At 40.1% G+C, this 17,649-nt stretch overlaps 1 protein-coding gene across 15 annotated transcripts in view; it reads left to right on the forward strand.

The window, feature by feature from the left end:
- Zfand4 (zinc finger AN1-type containing 4) overlaps window positions 1–17,344 on the forward strand; it is a 92,523-nt gene extending 75,179 nt beyond the window's left edge. For 13 of the 15 annotated variants that reach the window (XM_029565725.1, XM_008837727.3, XM_029565727.1 and 10 more), the window contains 4 exons: window positions 674–1,846; window positions 2,657–2,711; window positions 14,533–14,650; window positions 15,976–17,344. In XM_029565725.1, the coding sequence (XP_029421585.1) occupies window positions 674–1,846; window positions 2,657–2,711; window positions 14,533–14,650; window positions 15,976–16,111 (1,482 nt within the window). In that variant the 3' untranslated portion in view covers window positions 16,112–17,344. Of the gene's footprint in view, window positions 1–673; window positions 1,847–2,656; window positions 2,712–14,532; window positions 14,680–15,975 lie in introns of those variants that run through there. The other 2 variants (XR_003850291.1, XM_029565733.1) reach the window with 2 other exon arrangements.
- Window positions 17,345–17,649: the final 305 nt, after the last annotated feature.

A 17,649-nucleotide genomic window follows, 5' to 3' on the forward strand; every position in this document is an offset into this window, starting at 1 on the left:
TATATATATATGTAAATTTCAGAATCTCAGAAGAAAAGCATGTGTTCATAATGTTGTTTGCATAAGCATTTGAGGCACAACAGCCACTCTGATCAGTTAAGGTCAATAGGAACCTCCTGAAATGTAAGTTAAGGTCAGCACTTCAGTCACGCTGACTCTTTCAGATTACCCTCTATATGAACAGCCATCGTATTAGGAAACATTGTTATCCAAAAGAGGTCAGCAGTGTCATACCTAATATAATCAATATTTTCTTCTTAGTAAAAACCTAAGAAATAATTAATAGTGAGGAAAATAAAACAATTATTTTAACATCTTCAGAAACTTATACTCAATAAATCCTTCTCAGTCATAATCTTAAAAATCTTAATATTTGAAAACATTTCATTGACTGTTTTGTTTCGTATTAAGGCAAGGCCTCACTCTGTAGCCCAGGCTAGTCTGGAGTGGACTCTGTAGACCACACTGCCCTCAAACACATGATAGCCATCATACCTCAGCCTTCCACTGCTGGACTAGGAGTGTGTGCCACCACACCCAGCTTTATTAAGCATTTTAAATTAAGGCACTAAAAGGGCCAATGTGTTATGTTAAGTAATATTCTCTCCATTAATTTTTGTAAATGGACAGAGATGACTGTGTAAAGAATTACATCTTCACTCTTTTCTTATAGCCTAAGAAAGTTATCAAGGTCCATCCTCACCCGCCTGTAGCCCCTCGACCTTCTAGCACTTCCACAGCAGCCGCTCGTCACAGATTGTTGAGAGTCCTGCCTCACATTGGGCAATCTTGTCTACCTTCTCCTGGGAATGCATATCTCCCGGAAACATGCAGGAATGCGGGCGCAAGTTCAGCAGCTCAGGCCCCTGCTGATAGGCCTGTATCATCTCTCAGAAACCAGCTGCTGAAGGAGGTTGGTAACAGGGAGATTAGCACCCTGCCCCATCGCACTGATAGCACCCGACTGCTACCTCAGCTGACCCTTGTAGAATCCGAGAATGACAAAGCGCTTGCCGATTCTGCCCTTCATCTCGGATCATCTCTGCCTTGGCAGACAAAGCACTTTTCAGGGAACTTGCCATCTAGTAATGAGGACGACTCGGTCCTTTTTCCGCCTTCAGAAGAGTGCGTGCCCGAGGAAGCACTCCTACCAGAAGTAGGTCCCTTTGTCTGGTTTGCAGAAGAAAATGGTGATGAGCAGAGTAGCGGTTTGGAAGGAGTAGGGGAGGCAGGTCCAGAGTGCCGGCTCACCTATGGAGAGGTGGGGCTGAGAGTAGCGGAGCAGCGTCTGAACCAGATGGCGGGAGCCCGGAGCAGCGAGCCAGGGCACAGGGCGGGGCTCGGCCACCGCGAAGCGGGCTCGCACAGGAGCAGACTCCTGTCCGGGCTGCTCTGCGCCGCCCCAGTGGCACTGCATAATTCTCTGCGGAAGCCTCAGAGCCAGTCAAAATGCTTTGAGTCTGGAAACCTCCCACCCTGCACCTCGCAGAACGCGCTCCGAGAACTGGACACTCGGCCCATAGCAGATGCCTCCTTCTCCAGGACTGCTCGCCTTCGAGCTGTTAAAGTCGGTTCACCTGGAAAAAGATCTGATACTGTTTCCAAAGTTGAAGCTCGGGATACCACAGAAATAGCCAACAAAGCTTCCATAGGGCCTATTGGTCGTGTAAATAATTCTGGTCTTTTGGCTTCATTGGCACGGTGTGCAAGCAGAGATGGTTTACAGAGTATACGTGGGGCAGGCCGGTTTCGGCCCTCAGGAATTGGGCTGTGTGCAAACCTCCAACATTTTCAGGATGAAAGTATTAGGAGTTCTCCCCAGTCAGAACCTACAGAATTTTTTCTAGTAAGTATTTTCTTTTCAGTGTAATTCCTAGTTATCCTTGCAGTGAATGAATGCCCGTTTTAAAATTGACTTTTTTGTTTGTTTTTACATAAGTAAGGATGCCTAAAGCTAATATATTTTTTCCCCATGAATTTCTCTGAAAATATTTATCTAGATTGTAGGAAATCTTTTTTTATTTTGGTTATGTTTTGTTTTTGTTTTGTTGTTTTGAGAGTGGTTTCTCATGTAGCCCAAGCTGGCCTAGTTTGGCTATGTAGCAGATGATGACCTTGAATTATGATCCTGCTTATAGTTTTGAAGTGCTACAGGCATCACCACCATGGCCAGTGCTAGTCTATGTTTTTCATTAAGGCCTTTCCTGAGTGTTAAGAACTTTTTAAAATATATATATATATTTTTTATGTCTATGCGTGTATTGCCTGCATGTAGGTAAGCGTACCAGTGTCATGCAGTGCCCACCGAGGACAGAAGAGGCCGTCAGATCCCCTGGAACTGGAGTTACAGACAGTTGTTAGCTGCCATGTGGGTGCTGGGATTCAAACCCGGGTCTTCTGCAAGAACAGTCACTGTTCTTAACCGCTGAGCCATCTCTCCAGCCCCAGTGTTAAGAATTCTTATCTGAGCCATGAATTTTTTAATAAACCACAATAGTGTTAGAAGCAAGATTAGGTTCCAAGTTAGCTTAAAAAAATAGATTAAATAATTTACAATGGCAGCTCATCGCTATCTTAGTAATAAAATACAAGTGTTTTAGGCTTGATCTGTTCTCCGTTGACTTACCTCTGAAGGTGTTTCGTGTTTTCATTGTAGTCTGCACGTGGTATTGGAATGAATGGAAATAATGCAACAACAGGGAAAAAAGTAGGTAAGCTGCAGATAATTTTGAAATTAATATAAGAATAATTATAGTATTAGCATACTGTAACAGGAAAAAATTAACATAGGAAAAATCAGTTTGAAGTTGGTATTTCATGTCTGGAAAGAAGTGTGGTCTATGTAAAAACAAAGGGTTGAAGAATTAACACCTTCACCTGGGGCTAGCCATTTTAAAGTTATAATGGTGTCACCAGAGTTCTTTTGGGGTCTCTTTCACGATCAGACAAACCATATATTTTTATGTGAATTTATTATGGTTTATGCCCTAGCATAGGAAGGGGGTAAATGGGGGAACTTACACAGAGACAAGCACTCTTGCACCCCGGCTCAGAGCCCGCCACTTCAGATGCTCCCGCAGCTGCCCATAGTTTCTGTTAACTTTTGCCCACATATCTTGGGCCCGCAGTCTCATCCCAGATCAGTAAATGCCCCCTCTCGGGTCCACTCCTCCCTGGGGTCATCTCTCTATGACCGCCACTGTTCTTCCCTGGCTTGCGGCTTCCATCCCAAGATGGCTCCCAGAAGCCCCTCCGCCATCCATTCTCTGTGGCAGGCCCTGCCCCTTAGAGGAACCAGAACCCCTGGGGAGCACAAGTGGGCTGCTGGGTGGGCTATGAACATTTAATATCTTGATCCAATATCAAGGGGAGTGGTAAGAATCCCTTTTTGATGAATTCAGGAAAGGACAATCTGTAGGTGCAGCCCTTCCTAAGGTGTGGCAGAACTGGCTGAGTAGCATATGTTTTCCATGCTAGTGCACTGAAGATGCCCTGGCTGAGCATGATGTTCCAGGATGAGGGAAGCCTTTGAGATCTCCTCCTTTTACACTTTAATACCCAGTTCACTGGTGGTAAACTCAGCAAGGAAGCACCACCTTTGTCATCCCAGAGTTTGAAGATAATTTGTCATGGTTGTCGTGTGAGTTTTATGCTTTTTAAAACACACTTGACATTTGTTTCCCATTCCTTTGTGAGGCCTAAAGATGTATGGTGTTAGTATACCCACCTGTTCTTTTCACTTTTCTCACTATGGTAATGTGCACATAAAAATTCTTAACTATTCTTTGTTTGCTATTGTTTGGGACAGGGTCCCTTGCAGCTCAGGCTTGCTTCAAGCTCATAACATAGCTGAGGATGCCTTGAAATCCCAATCCTTCCACTTATACCTCCCAAGTGCTGGGATTAAAGGCATCTGCAATAATGACCAAGTAAACAGTTTACTTATTTGAGGCAGGGTCCCACTATGTAGCTTAGGCTGTCTGGAAAGCCAAGGTTCTCCTGCCTCCGCCTGTCAAATGCTGGAGTATACACATGCCCACCAATCCTGGCCTTTAGATTATTTTTAAATCTATAGTTCAATAGCATTAAGTACATTCCTGTTGTAAAGCAACCACATCCAATGTCTGCTACTGGTTTTCTGGAAGTGTTCATTTGCCAGAAAATTTTTAAACTTTAAAAAAAATATTTTTATTATTTTTATTTTATGTATATGTATGTATTGCCTGTGTGTAGGTAAGTGCACCCATGTCATGCAATGCCCGTGGAGGACAGAAGAGGCTGTCGGATCCCCTGGAACTGGAGTTACAGACAGTTGTTAGCTGCCATGTGGGTGCTGGGATTTGAACCCGGGTCTTCTGCAAGAACAACCAGTGTTCTTAACCGCTGAGCCATCTCTCCAGCCCCTATTTGCCAGAAATTCTTTATTTGAATTTTGAAGTTCTTTATTCACTAAAAATTTACTTCTGGTAAACATGGTAGTATGTGCCTGTACTTCCAGCTATGGGGAGGCTGAGGCTAAGAGACTGAGGCAGGAGAATGCATGCGCCCAGAGTTAAAGGCCTAGTCCCAAAGAAGGATCAAAAACAACAACAACGTAAAAGCTCAGTAATCTCTTACTTCCCACCCACCCTACTCCTTGGCAGCTGCTGTTTCTGTCTCCACAATACGACTAAAGACCTCATAGCCTCACAGAAGCATTTGTTTTGGGGGATGACATATTTCACTAATCATGATGTTGTCAGGGTTTATCTACATTATTACATGTGTCAGAATTCTTTTTAATTTTATTTTTATTCCAAAGAGAGGCAGTTTTTAAAACATTTTTCTGAAATAAATCAGGTTACATAAAAAATACATTTACAGTGAGGTTTAAGGGGTGAAGATAGGAATGAGAAATCAAAGACCAAAGGATTTCCCCACATAGGGTCAATCTTGGTGGAATAATGAAGGTTTCCATTAGTCTCTGTCTCTGTCTCTGTCTCTGTCTCTGTCTCTCTCTCTCTCTCTCTCTCTCATTATTGGTCTTGCTAACAGAGCATAGGGTGGGGGTTTATTTACAGAAGAGTGTGAGGCACACTATGCTGGAAAGTCCACATTCAAATATAGATCCTGTGACTTCCTGACAGCCCCACGAAATGGTGAGAGAGGCGCCTCTTAGCGGCTGGGCTTATATATCCTGAGCCCCCCCCTCTCCTACATGCAGCTAAGGTCAACTGATTGGGTGGGAGGGGAAGCTGACTCCCCCCTCACCTCATTGAAGAGCATAGGAAGGAGGTGTGACTATAGCTTACAGGCATAGTGGTCCACTTCCAGTTAACACTCCACCCCTTCTTCTGCCTTTTACATTCTTTCCTCCAACCTCTTCCCCCAAAGTCCCTGAGCCTTAGAGGGGATGATAGGTGTGGAATGATCTTCCTCCCGTTGTGGCAAGGCACTGAACTTTCGGGTCTCTGCATCATCTGTTTTCCATTGGCTGTTGGCCCATTTAGGTGGGATTCCATCTATTATAAGGAATTGGTGCTAGGATCCACATATGAGGGAGAACATCTGTTGTTTGTCTTTCTGAGCCTGTGTTAACCTCACTTAGTATAACAGTTTCTAGTTCCATCCACTTGCCTGCAAATTTTCATTGTTTCATCTTTCTTTTCTGCTGAGTAGAACTCCATTGTGTAAATGTACCACATTTTCGTTAACCACTGAACCAATAGAAGGGCACTTAGGTTGCTTCCATCTCTTAGCTATTGTGAAAAGAGCAGCAACAAATATGTTGTATAAGTGTCTCTGCAATAGGATGAGTTCTTTGGGTATATGCTAAGGAGTGGTATAACTGGGTCATATGGTAGGTTCATTTTTAGGTTTTTTATTTATTTATTTTTGTCTTTTTGAGACAGGGTCTCCCTGTAGCCCCAACTGTCCTGGAACTCACTATGTAGACCAGGCTGGCCTTGAACTCACAGAGATCCACCTGCCTCTGCCTCCCGAGTGCTGGAATTAAAGGCGTGCGCCACCACGCCCAGCCATTTTTAGTTTTTTAAGAGTTCTCCACACTGCTTTCCATAGGGGTTGCACGAGTTTGCAATTCCACCAGCAGTGAAGGAGCGTTTCCCTTTTGCCATATCCTCGCTAGCATTTGGTATCATTTGTTCTTTTGATCTTAGCCAGTCTGACTGGGGTAAGGTGAAATCTTAAGGAGGTTTTAATTTGTATTTCTGTAATTGTTAACAATATTGAACACTTTTAAAGATGTTTCTTAGCTATCTTTATTCATTCCTTTGGGAACTCCCTGTTTAGATTTTTAGCCTATCTTTTAATTGGGCCATTATTGTTTTCTTGGTTCTTTGTTTTTTAAGTTCTTTATATATTCTGGATGTTAAACCTCTGTTAGATGTGTCACTGGTGAAGATTTTTTCCCACTCTCTGGGTTTTCTCTTCACTTTCTTGATTGTTTCTTTTGCTGTACAGAAGCTTTTTAATGAGGTCCCACTTGTTGATTGCTGACCTTAATTCCTGAGCAACTCGTGTCCAATTTAGAAAGTCCTTTCCTCTACCTATATCTGGTAGGTTACTGCGAATGTTTTCTTCTAATAGTTTCAGAGTTTTGAGTTTCACATTGAGGTCTCTGATCCATTTGGAGTTCACTTTTGTGCAGGGTGGAAGATAAGGATCTAGTTTCATTCTTGTACAGGTTGAGATCCAGTTTTGCGAGCACCATTTGTTGAAGATGCTGTCTTTCCTCCATTGTGTGTTCTTAGCACCTTTGTCAAATATCAGGTGGCTGAAATTGCATGTACTTAGGTTTTGGTCTTCAGTGATGTTCCATTGATCTATGTGTCTATTTTTGTGCCAGTACCACACTGTTTTTATGACTCTAGTTCTGTAGTACACTTTGAGATCTAGTATAGTAATACCCCCAGCATTGCTCTTTGTGCTCAGGGTTGCTTTGACTATCGGGGTCTTTTGTGCTTCCATATGGATTTAAGGATGGTTTTTTTTTTCTAATTCTGTGAAGTATGTCATGGGAATTTTGATTGGGATTGCATTTAATCTATATATTGCTTTTGATAAGATGGTCATTTTCACAATATTAATTCTTCCAATCCATGAACATGGGAGGTCCTTCCATCTCCTGGTGTCTTCCTCAATCTCTTTCTTTAAAGATTTAAATTTTCTCATTGTAGAATTTAAAGATTTAGAATTTAAAGATTTAGAATTTTTGTTGGTCAGGTTCATTCCAAGATATTGTGTGTGTGTGTGTGTATTTTGGGGGGGCTATTGTGAATGGGAGGGTTTCCCTGTACTTTTCTCCAATTGCTTGTTGTTGATATATAGAAAGGCTACTGATTTTTGTAGATTAATTTTGTAACCTGCCACTATACTGAAAGTGTTGATCACTTTCTGATGGAATCTTTCTGGTGGAATTTTTGGGATCTCTTAGATACAGTGTCATATCATCTGCAAAAAGGGTTAATTTGACTTCTTTTCCAATTATTACTCCTTTAATTTCCTTCTCTTGTTTTATTGCTCTAGCAAGAGTTTCAAGCACTATGTTGAAAAGGAGTGGAGATAGTTAAGGCTGGATATATTCGGTTGTTTGCATCTCAGTTTGTCAGTCAGTTACATACTTGGTTTTCTAGCACATTTTAGCTTCTGTGAGGAATGCTGTTGTGAATAAGAGTGCCACGGTTCCTCATTTAGATACCCCTTCAGTTCCTTTGGGTATATATTCAAAAGCAAAATTGCTGTTTCATCACAGTATGTTATTCTTTAATTAAGAACCACTATATAGCTTTCCTATACCATGATACCAATTCTTCTAACCATATGTAAGGATTCTGGTTTCTCCACATCCTTGCTTGTCAACACCTTGTTTTCTGATTTGTGGGATTTTTGTTTTTGTTTTTGTTTTGTTTTTTAGTGATGGAATGAGTACGAGATGATATGTTACTATGTTGTTGGTGTTTTTTTATGTGTGTATTTCTATAATGATGAGCGATACTGATTCCCTAATTAGTGATACCAGTTGCATAATGTGCTTATTAGGTATTTGTATATCTTCTTTGGAAAAATGTCTGTTTCTGTCATTTATCTAATTTTGATTCAGGTTGGGTTTTTTGACTTCTCTAGTCTGTGAATGGCCTTTCTATTCTCTTGAAAACATCTTTTGAGGACCAGTGAGATGGCTCAGTGGGTAAAGGTGCTTGCTGTCAGCTTGGTGATCTGAGTTTGATCCCCAGGACCCACATGATGGAAGGAGAGAACTGACTCCTACAAGTTGTCCTCTGACCTCCACATGTGCACTGTGGCACATGTATACCTCCCCACCTCAAAATAAACTAATACACGTAAGAAAGCTTTTTTTTTAAAATAGCAACATCTTTTGAAGATCACTGATTTACCTTTCCCTCTCCTAGTATCTATCAGTTGCCAGTAGTTTCTCAGCTAGTGCTGGGCTTTAGGCTTGCCTATCCCCTCCTTGCTCGGGCTTGCGTAGGTCTTGTATATGCTGTGACAACCACTATGGTTCATATGTGCAACTTCCCTTTTGTGTCTGGAAAAGACAGTTTCATTGTAGTCACTGACCACCTCTGGCTCTTAAAATCTTTCTTCTTCCTTTTATGTTGTACTCCCTGAGCCTTTGCAGGAGGGAAGGGGTGTGATAAGATGCCTCATTTAGGGCTGAACACTCCACAGTGCTCTTCTCTACACATTGACTAGTTGTGAGTCTCTTTATTTGATCAACACATGCCTTAAGGAGAAGCATCTCTGGTGTGAGGTGAGAGATACACTAATCAGTGGGTACAACAGTAAGTCAGTAGAAGTGTGTTTAATGTTACGTCCGTTTAGCAGAATAGTAGTAGCAGGTTCTGCCCTAGGACCTGTGTCTTGTCTAACTACAGGTTCTTGGCCCCAGTAACAGTGCCAGAAATGGGTTCCATTCTGTGAAGCAGTCCTTAAATCTGATCAGAAAGTGATAGGTTACTCCTATAACATTTGTGCCACTATGTACCAGAGGGTGCATCTTGCCAGGTTAGTCATTAATGTAGATCACAGGGGTCATAGCTGGGTAAGAGAAATGGTTACTTTTCTGGTAGTGTGCCACAGCACCTTCCAGCACTATGAAAGCTAGCCAGTAGAGGTGAAGCTTCGAGGTCAGCACCAACTTCATTTTTCCATGTTCTACAATTCAAGTATGTGGATTCTTCAGCAATAGGGTCTTATAATCAAGTTCTGGAGGGTAACCAGATACAGTAGCAATAGCCAGTAATGTTTGAGGGTTTAATTGGACCCCCCTGGTCAACAACCCAGGAGAGGGAACCCATTCCTGGCAGTGGACTTTTTAATTGTAGGGACATTGCCCCCCCCATTATAGGGTAATTCCATATATATATATATATATATATATATATTCAGGAAGCTTCTACAGGAGTAGGATTCCATATGACTTCTTCAAAAGAACTCTGTTAGTTATCCTTCCCTATACTCCCCTCTCTACTTGGCCCTCCCATACCCCATCCCATTTAAACCTTCCTAATTCCCTTATTCTCTTTCCCCATTCATATGACTGGATTTGATCTCCCCTCCCAGGCAGCCCTCCCTCCACCCATGGTACCTTCCTGTTTCCTATCTCTGTGGATTTTCCAGTTGAAATACACATCTCTGAAAATTCAGAGGTAGCAGCTGAGAGGACATGTGGCGTTTGGCATTCTAGGTCTGGATTACCTAACTTGGGATGTGTTTCCAGCTCCATCCGTTTATCTGCAGCATTCATAATTTCATTTTTCTTAACAGCTAAATAATATTCCATTATCTAAATATACCACATTTTCATTATCCATTCATCAGTTTATGGATATCTCTGTTGTTTCCATTTCCTGGCTATTGTGAATAGAGCAGCAATGAACTTGGATAATCAGGTGTCTATGTAGTAAAGGATACAAGTAATTTGAGTATATACCCAAGAATATGAGTACCCTCCTTTCCCCACATCCATACCAGCATTTTTTTGTCATGTTTAAAAAAAAAAAAAGGGGAGGAGATGTCAGGTCCTTATGCTTCCTAAACACACTTCCCTGGTTTGTTGTTGTTGTTGTTGTTTGTTTTTGTGCGCTTTTTTTGGTCTTTTAGAGAGAGTCTCTCCCTATAGCCTCAGCTGGCCTGGTACTCACTATGTAGACCAGGCTGGCTTTGATCTCACAGAGATATGACTGTCCCTGCCTCCTGGGTGCTGGGATTACCACAATGCCTAGCCCTCAGAATCTTAATTTGCATTTTCCTGATGGCTAAAGATGTTGAACATTTTCTTAACTGTTTCTTATTTGTTTCCATTTCATCTTTTGAGAAGTCTCTGTTTTTCTTTCCCTGTTTTCTTAGCAACCCAGTATTTATCAGAAATATTTTTGCCTTGGGGCTGGAGAGATGGCTCAGCAGTTAAGAACACTGGTTGTTCTTGCAGAAGACCCAGGTTCAAATCCCAGCACCCACATGGCAGCTAACAGCTGTCTCTAACTCCAGTTCCAGGGGATCCAACAGCCTCTTCTGACCTTTGTGGGCATTGCATGACCTGGGTATACTTACCTACATGCAGGCAATACACACATACACATAAAATAAAAATAATAAATAAAAATTTTTTTAAAGTTAAAAAATATTTTAGCCTTTTAAATTTTTGAAAAACATTATCAGTTCTTTTATCATGAAATAATTCAAGCTCTTTTCCAAATAGAACTTACTGAAAGTCAAGCAAATGTATTTTTCTTCCATGTTTAATTAGGTTGTTTATTGTTTTGATGTTTCTTTTTCTTTTAGTTCTTTGTATTTTCTAGATACAAACCCTCTGTCAGATGTACAGTTGGCAAAGATTTTTGGCATTTTGTAAGCTGTGTCTTGAATGACGGTGTCCTTCGCTGTACAGAAGCTTTTGAGTTTCATGTGTTCCCCATTGTCAGTTAATGCCCGTTCTATCAGTGTCGTGTGCGAGAATTCCTTCCCTGTGCCTGTGAGTTCCAGTGTGTTCCCTAGTTTCTCCTCTACACATTGAGAGTAATCATATCTTACATTGAGGTCTTTGATCCATCTAGAGCTGAGTTTTGTGCACAAGGGGAGAGGGGGGGAAATCTACATGTAGCTATCAGGTTGACCAGCACCATTCCATGTAGCACTCTTGTTTTTTGATATAACATGGGTTCAAGGCATCAAGTGCCGCCTATAATTTTTCAAACTAGAGCCTATTGAACCTGTTGCTGTTTCACGGTTATAACTCTGTAGTCCTGGGTACCTAGAAGATTCTACAGAATTGCCATGTTCCTTTACTGATCTTTATTATCAGGCACCTCTTAGAAATGCTATCCATATTATAGTGGCACCATCAGCTGTAAACATCTGACTGCCAAACTTGCATCTGGAACATCAATTTGTTACTTTTGGATTTCTGTTGCATAAATCATTGCATTAGATCAGATAAGGAAACATGAAAGAAGTGAACTAGTCCAAATATCTTTGAACATACTCTACAAAGTAGCCCTTCAGCTCAACATTGCTTCTTTTCTCTCTATTGTGTATTTGATACACATTGGACAGAAAACCTCAGAAAGCAGGTGATGATTGGCAGTATCTTACAGGATAGGTAGCATTTTGCTAGGAGAAGAAATTCTTCTTCAAGTGGCTCTGTGCTCAATCTCCAGTACCTGGAGATTCAAGGTACCTTATTCAAGGGAGTGTTTAAAATGGCAAATGGCATGAAATTACTCTGGAAAGTTAGACTGGTATCATGCTGTACATACAAGACCTTGAATACCAGTTAAAGCAGTATTAGAATGATATTGTAATGGTTCCTAGCATAGATGAGATGGCTAATCACTGGCCATCTCTGAATAATGGATAGAAGGCTCCATGGAAATGTCTCATAGAAGACGATTGCCCTTCTGTTTTTGTGTTCCTCGTATTTGTCACAAATGTGTTCTCTATCTCTGAACATACAGGACTACTGCCAGGAAAAAAGTAAAAATCACTGAGGTAAGCCTTTCCAAAAGAAAGACAATAATGACCATGTGACTGTACTGAACTAAGTTATCAACATATTTTCCACTATCAATTAAGACAGAATGTACTACGTTGGAATTTCAAAGACACTTAGTAGCAGATCAGCTCACATTGGCTGTTCTGTAATAGACCCTTTCCCTCTGTGTCCTGTGCAGTAGGTCATTTACTTATTTTGGTACTGGAGATTGAGCACAGGGCCATATCAATGCTTAGCACGTGTTATACCTCTAAGCATCTCTCCCAGTTCTCTATTATTTTTTAAGAAGTAGAAAGCACTGTATCATTTTTGTGAAATGGTTTGGTACTTCTAGTAGCAGTGGAGAAAGAAGGTTTCTGTTAACTGAATTGGTGCCTGGCATCATTAGGGCCTTTCAGTTGATTGTTTCAAATTTTAACTTTACTTTTGTGTAAGAACTAGAAGTACCTTCAGACTGGTAATAGAGCAGACTTAATTTTGCTGGGCTCACAGCACCCAATTTGCATTATAACAAAAGGCATAGTGTCTATTAATTTTAAGTATTTTTATATTATTTTGATAAGGACTTCCCAAAGCTGTAGCTACCAAATATTAATCCAAAGTTCCCCTCTTTTGTCAATGGAGAGTGGGTACACACCATTGATGGTCCTCCCCCCACTTCCAACACTTGTTCTTGCTGCCTTTGTTTCTTCTTTCTTGGTCCTTGAGTTCCAACAGACATCTTTTTGTATTTGTACTGTTCTTTTTTAAATTTTTAGTTATTATTTTTTATTGTATATGTATGCATGTATTGCCTGCATGTAGGTAAGTGCACCCATGTCGTGCAATGCCCACAGAGGTCAGAAGAGGCTGTCAGATCCCCTGGAGTTACAGACAGTTGTTAGCTGCCATGTGGGTGCTAGGATTTGAACCCGGGTCTTCTGCAAGAACTACCAGTGTTCTTAACCACTGAGTCATCTCTCCAGCCCCCTGTGCTATTATTTTTAAAAATATTTTATTTGTTATTTTTATTTTATGTGTATTAGCCACCACGTGGGCTGGGAATTGAACCCAGGTCCTCTGCAAGAGCAGCCAGTGCTCTTAACCACTGAACCATCTCTCCAGCCCCATACTGTTCTTTTTCAGCAGCTATGGATAATAACTTTGAGCTTCTTTACTTATGGCCTAGAGGCTGTTAATAGTTTGGTCAGCTCTAAATATGTATAATTTGGCAATTAAAGATTAATTTATTTCCTGCTGGGCATGGTGGCACATGCCTTTAATCCCAGCACTTGGGAGGCAGAGGCAGGAGGATCTCTGTGAGTTTGAGGCCAGCCTGGTCTATACTGTGAGTTCCAGGACAGCTGGGGAAACAGAGAGACCCTGTCTCAAAAACACCAAAAAAAAAAAAAAAGATTAATTTATTTCCTTCATTATAACATATGCTCTTATTTTTAGGACAAAACAATTTGTTACAGTGATTGATAGGGAATTTAGTATATATTTATGGAAAGCTAGTAGTGCTGAGAAATTGATATACACTTAGTCACTATTGATGATCTATTTTATATAACATATGATAATGTGTAAACTGATTTGTCCTTAAAGTACTTAGTAACATAGATAACATAGATAATAACATACTCATTTCTTTTCAAATTTTTTCATTTTTTAAGATTTTCAGGCAAATATACGATGAAATACTATCATATCTACCTCCCATTTTCCCCAAGCAACTCTCCATTTCAACATGTCCCCACTTCCAACATTTCCTCTTGAAACTCTGATTTCAGATCATATAAATCTTTTACCTTTAACTGCACTTTAACATTTTTTATTACATTTTTGTATGTGTGTGTTTCTTACATTGTGTGTGTGTGTGTGTGTGTGTGTGTGTGTGTGTGTGTGTGTTTGGGAAGAGTGGGGCACATACCTTGTAGAAGTCAGAGACACTGTGGGTGTCAGTTCTCGTCCACCTTGTGGGTCCCAGGGATCATCTTTACCCACTGAGCCCTCTCGGTAGCCCCCATGGTCCATGTTCTGTTATTCTTAAAGGCACTCACATTGAAATTTGAAAGGAGTAAGTGACTTGTTCATTGTTGACAGATTTAATTCTGTGATGTAAACAACCAGTTTCATGATACTTTTGGTGCTCCTTGATTGACAAAGAGAATGATTATATTGTTTCCAGAGGGCTTATCAGATAGGACTTTATCAGCTAGGACTTGAAAAACCAGATGTTTTCCTTAATTCTCTTTAGTGTTTGATGTACTTTGTTTAGGTTGATTACCCTTAGGTGTAATCAGAAAAGTAGTGTGTACAAGAAAATCCAAAAAAATCCAGTACCCCATCAGTAGAAACTTTTCACATCTTTAAGAAAAAGTTTACTGCCACTTCACTTGTAGAGTCCATAAATAATTTCTGATAATTACAAATTAAATCTGCATGGTGTAGATTTATATTGACAGGAATTTTAGTAGTAGTTCACATTTAGAATTTTGTGCTTCTACTAATCACGCTGCTCTTTCTCTAAACAGGAGAAAGTACCCATCGCCTTCCACCTGTGAAAGCCCTTCTTCAAACAAAGAGGAAAATAGCAAAACATTGTTTTCTTTGTGGAAAGAAAACAGGACTGGCTACTAGCTTCAAATGCAGGCAGGTTGGCCAGCTGGAGAAGCTGAGATGCTTTCTCTTCAGTGACTCAGTGTGGGGATTATGCAGAATCAAACATTGCTTACATTAGCCATTTAGGGCATCAAAACAATGTTTTAATAGCAACTCTCAGTTAAATTCCTAATTGGCTGGAAAGAAATAGCTCAAAAGTTTCCAGAAGGCAGAAGTAGATCCTCCACTGCCCATTAAACTAGGAGATTTAAGTCATTTGATCTCATTTAAATACTTCTTGGAAGAGCCCCTCCTCCAAGATTCTATTTTAAACTGAACAACAACAACAACAACAACAAAAACTAAATGTGAAAGTTAATATACTATGTTTTATTTTTAAATAACAATTTTTGTCTTCTCATAATTATGACTTTCATTAGCATTGATTGATATCCTCCAAGAATGGTTGGTGTCTGCCCTTAGTGTGAGGGCATACACTGAAAAGAATTGTGACTTTTAGAGTATATTGTGTTCACATAAAATTTTTATTTTGGGGACTGGAGAGATGGCTCAGCAGTTAAGAGCACTGATTGCTCTTGCAGAGGACCCGGGTTCGATTCCCAGCACCCACATACGTGATGGCTAGGAACCATTCTTAACTCTAGTACCAAGGGATTCTGAAGCCCTCTTCTGACCTCCATGGCAATGCATGACATGGGTATACTCACATACATGCAGGCAATACACTCATACACATAAAATAAAAAATAATAAAATATTTAAAATTAAATATTTTATTATTTTTATTTTATGTGTATGAATGTATATTGCCTGCATGTAGGTAAGTGCACCTGTGTCGTGCAATGCCGCCGAGGTCAGAAGAGGGCATCAGATTCCCTGGAACTGGAGTTAAGGACAGTTCGTAGCCACCATGTGGGTGCTGGGAATCGAACCACCATCCTCTGCAAGAGCAGTCAGTGCTCTTAACCGCTGAGCCATTTTGCTAGAAACATGTTAAGTTTTCTCATGGCATAGTTCAATTTTATATTACCCAGTTTTCTCATGAGCCTGAATTTCTTAGAATTCACATTGGCTGGGTTTGAGAGAGATGGTCGACATGTTTTATCAGCTTTTCAGGTTACTTCATAAAGGTCTATATGCCTATTTCATTCCCTAATGAATTCTTCATTGTAAACTGCCATTTGTACATGATTAACTTGTTCTTTGGGGGCACCTCCTTATTCACGGAAGGGAAATGGCTGAAATTGCTGAGGAGGTCCAGAGGGCTTTTGTTGAATTGCCTGAGGTCAAGCTCCTCTCTCCTAAAGCCTTCCATGGAAATGTGACTATTCATATAAACTTTTTTTGTGCTTTAGATGTGGAAACAACTTCTGTGCATCTCATCGCTATGCAGAAACTCACAGCTGCACCTATGATTACAAGAGTACAGGGAGGAAATACTTGCAGGAAGCAAATCCTGTGGTTAATGCACCAAAACTTCCAAAAATCTAATTCTTCCTCTGCACTTTACTGTTCTGCCGAGGAATCATATTATGTTGACAGAAGAAATGTTGTGTAGACTGCATTATTTTTGTTCGACTCCAAAAGATTTGCCACATAACAAGAGCATATAATGCACACTCTTGGAGAATGAAAATGCCTGCTGTATTTGATGTCTTTATTCTTTGGTGGATCAAAAGTTTTAAAAGTAGTTTTAAAAACGTTACACTATTATGATTTGGTTTTGTTATTGCATGTCTGTGTTAAGTGTTTTATATTTGAGATTGCAATTTTATTAGATCTTCAAAAGATGCACTTTAGGAAGTTAATACTGACTGTGTATCCAGGCTTCCCATGTAGCACAGAAATGTGTGGGCCTGTAATGGCTCTACTCAAACTGACCACATTTTGTCTCCTTTTGTTACTTCTTTGTGGGGATGGGGTAGGTAGGGATTTTTATTTATATTTTTATAAATCCCATGTGTGAAGCTTTACGAGGTTTACTAGCAAGTTCTTTTTTATTTCAAAGTACTTTTTATAAAACAAGAACATTTAGTTTTCTGGTGTGATTTTTAACGCATCTGTGTCTCCCATATTCAGATTGGCATTCAGATATGTATCCATTCTGTTGAACACATCATGTTAATATACTATACATTTCTTCAAATACTAATTTTTAAATGGTAGTTTTAAAATAGTGTCTTACTTGTTATCATTGAAAACAGAAACCTTTTCACTTTTCAAAAATGGCTATATTTAAAAACCAAAGTCTCATCACTTGGTTTGTTTTTCTTACATATTGAGTGCTTTTACAGGGGAAAGACAAATAAATATTCAACTCTGTTATGACTTTATTTGATTATAATAAATTTCCTTTTATACACTTTCTTTTATAAAACACTTAAATAAGTCAATACTTTATTAAACCTAGAAAATAATGATTGCCAGTATACAAGTATTCTCTTAAGGCCTAAGAATCCGGTTCCTAAGGTGTAATCAGTACATCAGTCAGGCTTTTGGAAGGCCTTTGAAGCTGATGCTGAGCTCTGGGCAACAGCTGTCAGGCACCCTAGCCAGAGTCTGCAGGGATTTCATAAGGAAAAGGTGATTTTGGTGCTCCATAGGCCTCTTCCTCCACTCAAGTTTGCCTAGAGAACTCTGTTATGCTTCTCCCATTTCCTGTAAGAGACAAATGTTGATGGACAAAGATGCCATCAGATCCATAGTAAAGTACATTTGTGAAAGATAGTAGCCAATAAATATATAAATAAATAAATAAATAAATAAATAAATAAATAAATAAATAAGGAACCTTGCAATGAAGGTCAAAGGCATGTTTGTTTTGGGTTTTGAGGAAGGTATAGCCCACGCTGTCCTGAGGCTCACCAGGTAGCTCAGGCAGGTCTTGAACTTGCAGCAGTTTTTATGCCTCAGGCTGTCTTGTGCTAGAATTATAGGCACAAGTTACCACACCCAGGTAGAGGTGTGTGTGTGTGTGTGTGTGTGTGTGTGTGTGGTGTTGCATGCCTACAAGCATGCTAGTGCATTCT

The sequence above is a fragment of the Nannospalax galili genome, unplaced genomic scaffold (genome assembly GCF_000622305.1).
Source record: "Nannospalax galili isolate Female #2095 unplaced genomic scaffold, S.galili_v1.0 scaffold2819, whole genome shotgun sequence".
Taxonomy (NCBI): Eukaryota; Metazoa; Chordata; class Mammalia; order Rodentia; family Spalacidae; genus Nannospalax; species Nannospalax galili.